Source organism: Chanos chanos, chromosome 7, assembly GCF_902362185.1.
Source record: "Chanos chanos chromosome 7, fChaCha1.1, whole genome shotgun sequence".
In the NCBI taxonomy this organism is placed as follows: domain Eukaryota; kingdom Metazoa; phylum Chordata; class Actinopteri; order Gonorynchiformes; family Chanidae; genus Chanos; species Chanos chanos.
This window is the reverse complement of record NC_044501.1, coordinates 31,825,669-31,836,950: the sequence shown is the minus strand read 5'-3', so window position 1 is coordinate 31,836,950 and position 11,282 is coordinate 31,825,669. Positions and strand designations below refer to the sequence as shown.

The 11,282-nt window shown below is 43.3% G+C and overlaps 1 protein-coding gene across 3 annotated transcripts in view; it reads left to right on the top strand.

Moving 5' to 3' along the window:
• Positions 1 to 267: 267 nt before the first annotated feature.
• The window catches only part of ppargc1a (peroxisome proliferator-activated receptor gamma, coactivator 1 alpha), a 36,973-nt gene continuing 25,958 nt past the window's right edge, over positions 268 to 11,282 (top strand). For all 3 annotated transcript variants that reach the window (XM_030779675.1, XM_030779674.1, XM_030779673.1), the window contains exons 1-2: positions 268 to 371; positions 3,353 to 3,532. In XM_030779675.1, the coding sequence (XP_030635535.1) occupies positions 324 to 371; positions 3,353 to 3,532 (228 nt within the window). In that variant the 5' untranslated portion in view covers positions 268 to 323. The remainder of the gene's footprint in view (positions 372 to 3,352; positions 3,533 to 11,282) is intronic.

Here is an 11,282-nt window from a genome sequence, read left to right as displayed (position 1 = left end):
GTGCAATCAACGTAGATTGTCCTAAAAAGCCGTTTTTGTCAAAGGGTGCTATTTAAATTAAGCGACTTTAGAAGAAGATTTACTATGCGTGTGCCAGACCCCGCCTGCTGTACTGTACGTCATTGGCGAGTAGCAGCAAAGGGGAGTCACTCCCCTGCCTACTTTTAATAGCTTTGTCATGTGATGGAAAGCAGTTGTAAGACAGGTGCCCTCAGTTCATTCTCAGTAAGGGGCACTTCCCTGTGTGAGAGCGGTTGGATCGAGTGGATTTCTTATTTGCCTGATTTCTTTTTTATTTTTTCGTACCGTCATTCAGTGGCTGGATGGCGTGGGACAGGTGTAACCAGGATTCGGTGTGGAGGGAATTAGAGGTGAGCGCTTCTAATATGCAACTTATTAATCAGCGTCGGAGAAAATGTTGTGGAAGATGGACCGCACGGAGCGTGCAGCAACCGCTTACCCGCTAAAGAATACACTTACCGTTATCTGTGGTCGGGCTCTGTACATTAACCTGCACGGATGATACGGGAGATACAATGAACGGGAATATAACGAGTCATGGGGGGAAAGGAGAGGCTGAATTGCTGACAGATTTGCTCTTTTTTCATATGTGGCATGCTTTTACCCGATTATAGGCAGTTCTCTTTTTTCCGCTCTGCGCTGGAGTTGAATGGGCGACAGTCCACTTAGGATGTCTCGCTGTCGGAAATTGTGTTTACATGCCTGTGGAAGTATATCCAGTTACGGGAGTGCGTTCACTCTAATGTTGATGAGACAGGTATCTGTTCGTAGCGTAGTGGCACCAGCGATGCGAAGGAATAACTGATATGTTTCCGAGTCAGGTATTGTACAATGCAACTTTTTTTTTCATCTTAGACAGAAGGGTTTCAGCGCTCCTATAGTCAACTAAGACATAAAGGTTATTGGGAAATGGTTACAACCGTCAAGTATTTGCGATACATGTATTTGAGCATCTTTTTGCAATTTTTGAAATCATGAAAAATAGGCAGTCTCCCTTGAGAGAGGACAGTATGTTCGGTTGACATTTGCTTGAAATGCACCGCTTTTTACTCATAGCTCACACCTTACATTTCCATGCCACTGATATCATAAACAATAATGTCAAATTAAACATGTTTTGCAGTCGTTAGATTTGATTAGGCTGTGACACAAATTTTGAAGAGATTAACGCACTGCGCTTCGTAGACGATGCACTCATAGCAAATTTTTATGAATATTCAGATTTGTTTGGTTCGTTCATTCTAAAGTAGAAAATGTAAGCATCTTCTCTTGTAATATCGCACAGCTATCTGCGTGTCAACGTTTTAGCAAGTCGGAAACACTTTCAAATCCTTAACCCGATCTTTCATTCAGTCATGTAGGCATGATGTGTCTTTGAAATGGAGAGATTACTTCAGTGATAGCTGCGCCGCTCTCCCGTGTGAATAATCGACAGTCTAGTATTGTCATTCGGCCACCTAGCGTTGTCTTAGTCAAGAATGTTAGTTGATGATTAGGAATGTTCTTGTGTAGACAGAGCGGTGTTTATCTTTTTTTATCTATAATTATTTGTTTGTGTATTTTCTCAAACGTTTAATGTATGGTCCATAGACTCGCAACACGTCTCATTATTCACTCTGAATAGATGGCTCCGTCTGAGTCCGTGCGGTGGAAAGTTCTCTCTGTCCTGCCTCGATGTTTTCATATACATCAGCGCTTTTCCTTGCCAGTCCCTAGGCTAATGTCGCGTAGGAAACACTGACACCGCTCTTGAGCGGACAGTATTTGAACCTGCCCAATACGCATGAATTCGTTTGTATACACTTGCATGGGGCTTGTCTTAATTTGTATTACTCTTGAAAGCGGTTCAATCAATCGCTCTTCTGTTGAGCTCAAAAATCTAATAGTCTCAACGTAGTTTTAAGTGTTTCAATGTCAATCTCTTTCTCTACACAGAATTCACTGGGAAGTCGATTTTACTATTCAGATTTTTTTCTGAGGTATGTTAGCCTATTAGAACTTGTTATGCTAGTAAGAAGGAACCCAAGGGCTCGTGCATCTATAATGCATTTTTATCTCATTCTCATTGCAATGCTGGAGGGAAGAGATTTCCGTCTTAAATTAAATCGTACAATGATACGGGACGAAAACAGATCGTACTGATCAGCTTTGGCATGTGCGGACACCTACAGTCTTCAGTCGTGACTTTCACCTCCTGGTACAGTTGCCGTGTGTACCTACCTTTAAATCGAACTTTTGGCGTCATGCCTCCGCGTTCAAGCACTTTGCCCCAGTGTGCATGGCGATTCAAGTGAGGTTTAGGGAGTGCCCCCACCTACCCCCTCCTCAACTAAAGTAATTTTCCAGTCTCGTATGACTAACCTCAACTCACACCATTGCTCTTGCTTCTCGGCCGGGACAGTTACAAAATATGCCTGTCGAGATTTTTGGGATTTGGAAAGTAGCCTACTTCATAAAAGCATCATGTCGTGCATTCATAATTGACTACACTGGTGGCGCACAGGGCTTGCGTATTTTCAAGTACCAACGAGCAAAATGTTCCTATGGGGAATTTTGGTGTGAGAACATAACCTTGTAGAAGCCGCGAACATTCAGGAGATCTTAGGCTCGCGGCAAAGAAATGTGGGTTAGTAAAAGCGTTCGAAGAACTTGTTTACAGCAAGACTGCAAGGGCGCTTGCTTGGTGTGATAGAACTCGCAACATCATTGAAGGCTGACAGATTTAAAGCCCGTGGATCCCGGCGATAGCAGCTTCATGAAGCTGATGATTTGTGTGCAAGAAGCCACGGAGCAGCTGTCACGGAGTCGCACAACCAACCAGACTGTGAATCTTCAAAATGTTAACAGGCCTCACTCAGCACCATTCTTTTCGATATTAAAAAAGAAAATAGTTATTTCAAGTAGATGAATCAAATAGTTTTCTCGAATGAATCAATCAGATGGTAAACTCAACGATACCGTCCAAGAAATGAATATAGTTTACCTCCAGCCAATCAGGAGCGTTGGAGGCGGCCCCAAGGAGAAACGGTCTACCGTCTAAATTTGCATAAGAATTCTATCTAAATTTGCCTCTGACCCTTTCAAATGAGAAGTCATCTACACCAGACACCTGGCCCAAAGGTTTAAATCAATTGTATGTAGATCTTTTTGCTGATTTGAGACATTAAGAAGGACTTCTTTTTTTCTTCTCTGAAAGGACCCATGTTCTCCTGCACTTTAGTATAAAAATACAAAATTTCTTCTCGCAGTACACTCATCATTATAGACACAGAAAAAAGTAAACTACATAATGCATCAAAGTACATTTACACTCTTTTCTTTTCTTTTCCAGTGTGCTGCCTTGGTTGGTGAAGACCAGCCCCTTTGCCCTGACCTCCCAGAACTTGACCTATCAGAGCTTGATGTAAGCGACCTGGATGCGGATAGCTTCTTGGGCGGACTCAAGTGGTACAGTGACCAATCGGAAATCATTTCCAGTCAGTACAACAATGAGACATCAAACTTGTTTGAGGTAAAGAGATTTTTACATGTTGCACCTTACTGGAGAATGCCCCCCCCCCCCTCCCCTTCCAAAGCAGTAGCAAATTAACTGTTGCAAAGGCTCAAAAAACAAAGTCCTCCCAGAGGTACCCATTCCATCAAGTGCATGGTCCAATTTGGAGCGTCACTGAAGATATTTTCAGTCAGACATTTACCAGGCAAACGGGTCCCAGTGCCCTTGCTTAATTTTGTGGTAGGTATTGTAAGAAACACGTGAAAGAAAAGGAATTTGGCATCCCATGAAAACAGTTCCAACAGGTAAAATGAAACCCCCTTGTAGGACAACCAGTCAACATTGTTTTAAAATCAGTTTTACAGACTTAACACACCTTAAAGTACAAAGTGAAGCGTTCCTTATCGATAATGGTTTGTGACAACGATAAACTGCTAGTCTTTGTCCGGCACTTAAACTCAGTATCCCCTCTATCACAACCATAATAAACTTCAACTCATAACTCATTCACACTCACAGGGATCATTTTCCATCAAACTGAATTGTCAATGCTAAGAAGGAGCTATGGTGCTTTGATATTTTAAAGCCTCTGAGATCTTTTTACGCTAAACATCTTATCTTCAAACAAATTTAAGTTATTTATTCATGTGAGCATTAAAATCACCCACTCATGCTGCAGAAGTTTCTCTGACAGCTGTCACTCAGTCATACTTTGCTATGACTCAGTTGCTTGTGTTGATGCTAAACTAAAACATTTCTTCTTCACACGTGGGTCTCACATGTCCACTCTTAAAACCAGTTTGGCCCTGTTAGAGCGACTATATTGCGAAAGAAAGGGGCAAGGGGGTGGGGTTGGTTTAAAACTTTAACACATGCCACTCTCTCACTTTCTGTCACTAACTGGGAAGCAAAGTCCATAGAGAAAAAGTATGGCGGCAGTACCAAAGCCCTCAGAGTCCGGGTGAGCGGGGTAGTTCATTCCGCCTTATCTGCAGAGATAGAGAAGAAAAACGATAAAGCCTCTTTTTGTTGTTCGCCACCGAAGGCATGTTTGGTGGGGTGGGGGTGGGGGATGGGGTAGATCGGCTTTGTCAAATGGGCACGTTTCTTTGACTGACCCATAGGATGTTACTGACCCATAGGACTTAGGGGAGTTGGAGGACTTCTACCAGGAATGACTCGTTTGGGTCTGAAATTGTGTGTGTGTGTGTGTGTGTGTGTGTGTGTGCGTGTGTGTGTGTGTCGGGGGAGGCTGTTAAATACAGTGGGTCTAAGTGTCAGGGACCACACGTGGTGGTACGGGGGGGTGTCTAAAGACAGGGCGCAGACACTGGTGATGCTTTTGTGTGTGTCCGTGTGTGTGTGTGACAGAGAGAGAGAGAGCGAGAGAGAGAAAAAAGACAGGTACATTATGAAACACACTGGTCCCTTCTGTTTATTTATTTATTTCATGCACTGCTAGTATTTCCATCATTTCTGCTCTTGTAGATCCAGAACGAGTCAGAAAATATGCGATGTTCACTTGACTCATTTTTATAAATAGGAATGTTGTCGGTGACTAATTCCTTTTTGGAACTATATTCTCAGCAAGGTGCATTCTTTTGTGAACTTTTTTGTTTGTTTGTTTGTTTGTTTATCTAAGAGCTCTTAAACTCTCTGCTCTGGGAGTGAGGGATCTAAAATGATCTGTCCTTATCTGAGCCTTAACATGAACTCTTATGAGACGTATAAAAACCTCTGGGCTTGGATCAGTTAAGTTTGAATGTGCACGTGTGTCCTCTTTGGTGCACTTCCAGTGCTGGACTGTATGGGTCAGTATGGTGCCCCAGTCACTATGTGTAGACAGGTTAATAAATGGCCAGCTCTTGTGTAAAACAAGTTGGCAGAACTTTTTCTTCCCTCCCCTTGCTCCCGTTAAAACCCCTGGCAATGTTTTCTGAACCCGTCTGACTGCGGTGAAGTTAATGGGTGGCTCAGGGCAGTCTTTATACAGAAACACACACACATACACATGTGCGTGCAAGAACACACACACACACACAGACGCGCATACACACACACACACACACACAGACAAGCACACATATTGATAATATGTGTACAGTGCTGTCTAAAACCAGAACATACATGTCTGCTCATATAATAAAACACATGCCCTCTCTATCCATCCCCAAGGATTTTTACTGATTTTAATTCATAATTAGGTATTTTTTGTCATTTTTACGCTCTTTTTTAATGTTCTGAATCCCGTTATGACCCGCTGTGTGGGGCTAACTGCTGGGTAGATAAAAGAGCTAGACAGACAGAGAGAGAGAGAGAGAGAAGTGGAGACTGAGATAGTAAGAACCTGTGTTTGTGAGAGGTGATGGTTTATGCCCTTCGGTACCAGTTTAGTCTGAGATATCAAACCCGTCTTCAGGGCTTGAAGGCTATAGGCCAGCATGTTCTGTGTATGGCCTCAGGAGTGAAGCCCTGCCTGGGGAGACGAGTTGTCATTGGCAGCCCTCCTCTTGGAGAAACCTGGAGGAAGTTTAGACCCCCACTGCTTCTCTGTGGGCAGACAGTATTTTTGTTTATTTGTTTTCGTCTAATGCGAAAGCTCTCTTGAATTAAATTAGTTTGACAGAAGTGCCAAACAGTAGGCATTTTTGCACCTTCATAAGCAACAACACGCTGAGCCTTTCACAGATAATGCTAACTGGAGCATTCTAAAATGTGTACGCAGCGCTTATTAATGCGTTATGTAGCGCGTATGACAGAATCACTGTTTTGAGTTTTGTTTTTTGATTTGTGTTTTGTTTTTTTTTTTTAGTACGTAGTGTTCTTCTTTGTTTTTAGCCTCATCAGTGCCAACGTGCCCCCCCCCCCAAAAAGAAAACCAGGGCACTTCTATGCCCTGTTACTCTCAGATTTACATCTGATGGTCCGCTACAGAATCTTCCGGAATCCTCGCACGCCGATAGACGTACCGTCAGGCCGGTCTGCTCACTCTTGAAATGATTCCCTGTGGAGAATGGAAAAATAAACAGAACTAGTTTCCGTTCAGTAAAGTTAGCATTTAAACATACTGCAGGTCTGTATGGAAAAAAAAAAAAAAAAAAAAAAAAAGCAGTTTGTACGCAAACCCAGGGTTACTATATAGCGAAATTTAACCCAAATAAAAGACTTTGTCATCCAGTAGAGAGAAAACGGCTTGAACATTAACGGGGGGGCGGTGACATTGTTTACATCCTTTGCGTTGGCTCTGCTGCTTTGACGTGACTAAAGGAAGTCTCTGACGCTATCAGATCCAGAGCAAATACGCGAGACACACACGGGACAGATGTGAACGGATCACAGAAACTTGTGATTGCATTGCAGATTGAATAGAGACTTCAATGGCATATTAAATGTCCCTAATAATCCAGTGTTTACATATCAACCCTCAGTCTTTTTTTTTGTGTGAAGAGCACTGTGCAGTAACAAACTGTTACATAATTCAAGTAGCAGTTTGCTAATATGCATGATATGATAATAAAAATTAACAATACTTTTGCATACATAAATAGTTGTTATATAATTCACGTTTATTGGGGACACCCAGTCCATTTTGATATTGGACTATATTTAAAAGCTTTATTGTCCAGAAGAATTTATAGTGTACCATATATCTTCTTCAAGATGATGAAATGCTCTTCAAATACATTACCCAGACGCGTACGGACAAAATGTATCAGCGGGCTTCCTCACACAACCTGACGGCTAAAAATAAGGAGTATAGATAATTCTCCCACACATCATCTTTAAATAGCGCCCCCCCCCCCCCTTTTTTTTTTAACTGTGGGACACTGGGACACATTCCCTGGGTCAGTACCAGTCGAGATGACCGCTGGATGGCTTAGGGTACTGTACGGCAAGATCGGGAGGGCGGACTGTTCCACAAGTCACGACAGGAATGGTACACTCCATGCCTCCAACGGATTGTGGCACCCTCTTACTTATCTAACTCACTTGACACCAAGTCAAAAAAGACCTGCCTTGAAGCAGCCACACTGTATTAGGTAATTCAATGAGAGACGTGGAGCATCCAGAGCTGACGATTGATGTTAATATTAAAACGTATCCAGTGTGCTGCCAGTGTGAGCATTACAATGTGCCAAGGATGTCTCACAAAAGCGTTCATCCTGTTTTATGGAGCTGGGTGTCATTAATTGTGACTGGACTCGACTGAACATACAGTGACCCCTTCTCTCAGCTGTTCTTTGTATTTCCGTAGTGAAGGCTTTGTGTGTGTGTGTTTGTGTGTGTGTATGTGCGTGCGCGCGTGTGTGTGTACGTGTCGATATACCTGCCTGCTCGACAACATTCTGACAACGTGCTGATTGATTACCGTTCACTTTTAATGAACGTAAAAACCTCTCCATGTCATGATCAACATGCATCTTTTCCTACTCTACACACACGCGTGCGCACGCATACACACACACACACACACACACACACACACACACACACTCCTCTCACAGTGACTGCTGATGGCTCCGCATGCTTAATTTGCAAATTTATGCTGACATTTGAAAGCACACCACCAGTTGAGTCGCACCAGTTCGGCTAGGACGAGCACATTATCATATTGTGCTGTATAATATGATTTCCTCAAGTGAACACTTATGGAAAACACACACACACACACACAGTTTCTCTCTCTCTCTCTCTCTCTCTCTCTCTCACACACACTCACTCACACACACAGTCTCTCTCTCTCTCTCTCTCTCTCTCTCACACACACACACACATTTATACAAACTCGTGTTGCAAACTGTATCTTTTCAAGCACACAGATTTCCAGGAGTTTTGGTGTCAGTTAACTCAAAACTGCTGCTAACAGTGTAAGAGATTTTGGAGAGCTCTTCTCTCTGTTATCTCTATGCCTCGAAGCGGTTTCCACTACTTTGCCGTTCCACCGCCTAGCGATTGTTGCTAACAGTATTGCAGAATTTCCACTTGCAGGTGGGTCTCCATTTAACTTCAGTAAAATCCAATGGTCCAATTTACAGTCAGCCAAATGTTTTATAATAGAGTTTACTGGTTAGATTTTCAACTGATGTGCATCCAGTAAACCAGTTCTTGCCCGGAAATGTAGAATATTTCTTTAATAACATTCATGACTATTTTCCACAGCAGTTTAATGTTTTATGTAGCTTTTAATAAACTTGATCAATCCAAGTGACAGAGTTGTTACCAAGCTCTCGCTAAGGAAATGAGATCATTGTTTTATGAGCTCCAGGATACCTATCATCCCCATAAAGTGACCCTTGTCAGACCGTCCATTTGCGTTGACACTTAGTAGAAAACCAAACTGGCGATAACTTTCTACTTTCTATAGAATTTACTGTTCTAGCTGCCACGAAAGAGATGTTTTAGAGTAAATAAGAGGCATTGTCGAAAACTGCTTGAAGCCCTCATTCATCTGTTTGAAGCCAGGCTTCTAGTTTCAGAAACCTCCCTGTCTTGGAAGTGTCCAGTGTATTGTATGTTAATAAATATATCCAACTTTAACAGTCCACTAATTCCAGGTTGCACAGGCAAATGTGCTTGCCAGAGAGGATGGAGGAAGAAAGAACAAGGGAATAAAGGGAAGAAGGGATGGAGAGAATGAGAAGGAGAAAGGGAGATAGTGAAAGAGAGAGAAAAAGAGTGAGAGAGAGAGAGAAAGAGAGAGAGTGAGAGAGAGGAGCATCATTTGCCGGGGAAAAGTAGTCCCCGCAGGGCATGTTTAGAAAAGAGCAAGTTAACATCTTCTGTTTGTTGCTTGGCTGGCTTTTTGCTGCCTTTCTCACACATACTCCACACCCACCCTCCACCTCCTCCATCTCCTCCCTCGCCTGCTCCTCTCACAATCCTTCCATATCGTTTATCTTTCCATCTTTCCCTCTCTCTCTCCGTCCCCTCCTGCCTCTCACTCAGACGAACTCTCCTGCACTTTCCGTCACCCATCCTTACACACACACACACACACACACACACACACACACACACAGTCTTAGATCTGTTTTCGAGGTTCAGCTTCCATACCACCTCAGCCTTGTGTACTCTGATGCACATCGTGTACAGCCAATTTAACATAGGCTTACCCTGCATTTCCTGAGAGTACACTCTGTGCATGCGTGCGTGTGTGTGTGTGTGTGTGTGTGAGTGTGTGTATCTACAAGCGTGTGTTTGTATTTATGAACCGGCATGTGAGTGATGGGTGTTAGTCTTCACAGTTTGTGCGTCTTGTATTTTATGTCTGTTTTGGAATGCTTGTCCGTAACACTTTTGGCGTTTGATGTAGGCCGTGTAGAGCGGAGATTTCGAACGGGGCCGACGCTGCTTGTCTTAAGTTTCGTCTGATTATATAAAAAGCTTCCACTTCCATCGCCCTGGGACACACTGTACTCTTGACAGTGGTGTGTGGTGCTGGAGGGGTGTCAGCTGACAAGTCACTATTTGGGGGCCATGGGTGCGCGGCAGTCGTGACCTGCAGTACTAACTCTTGTCCCCCCCGTGCTGGATCGTACTGAATCTCGTGGCGGAACGTCCCGTATTTATGAGTGCAGATTAAGTTTCATGGAAGGGACAGTTACACAGAATATATAAATATCATGTAAACACAACCTCCATTTCAGGATTGTGTTTGTGTGCATTCATGCATATGCCCGATATTTGCGTGTGTGTGTCTGCGTGCGTGTGTGTGTGTGTGTGTGTGGGAGAGTGAGTATGTGTATCTGTTTATGCCACAGAGATCACACACAGAGAGAAGGGGAGAGAGAGAGAGAGAGTGTGTGTGTGTGTGTGTGTGTGTGTGTGTGTACACTACAGAGATCACAGGGATCATATGAGTCAGGGCGAAGAGGTCACAGGTCACGGACTGATCCGATTGGGCTGTTAGCATGCGAGAAGCTAGTAGTTGTTATTGGTGCTATTTTTAGCACCGTGTTGGGGTAATCATCTATAAGAGCCTTTCAGGATGGCTTGTGTCTAACCTGGCCAGAAGCGCTAAGCCAATAAGCCCTCAGTGCCTGGTTCCGTTCATTCAGGAGAGAGACTAGCACGCTGTCGCTTCCTGGATTACTTAATACTTCAACTGAAGTCGGGGGATTGGAAACATTAGATTCCTAGAACCACGCTTTTCTGTTGCTTATGCAATGAAAGCTTTTAAAACCTCCACCACTGGCAATGTGAATATAAAGACCAAAACAGGAAGAAATAGCATTTGGTAATGTCACTTCCTCTTTTCAGATGAAAAGGTTCTGATGTCTGCACAGTCTGTGCACATATGTTGCATATATGCATGCCCCCCCCCCCCCAAAAATGCATTTGAAAGTTGTGCGCATACAATCTAAATTTATAGGCATTGCATATAAACCACATCATTAGAAACAAGTATATTTTCAGTATTTCTCTAATGTTGAGCTGTTTATTTTCTACTCTTCGTGCGACCTCGAAATCCGACATATCGCGTTTCTCCCGTCGCCTGTTTAGCTCTAAGCGTTTAGATTCAAACCGTCTTGTCTCCCGTTCGTTTCCGCTCGCTTAGCTTAGCTCCTTAGCATCGTCTCCTCACGTTTTACCCCTGCATTGTGCTGCAGTCTGAGAAAAGCGTTTAGAATGGGGGAGAAAAAAAAAAAAGTGTAAGGAAAAAAACGTGCAGGAAAGACATAATCCCCTCACAAAGTCAAGGTCTGACTAGACTTCCCTCTCCCCGACGCCACCTCGGAACAGAAGAAAGAGCAAGGGAGAGAGATGG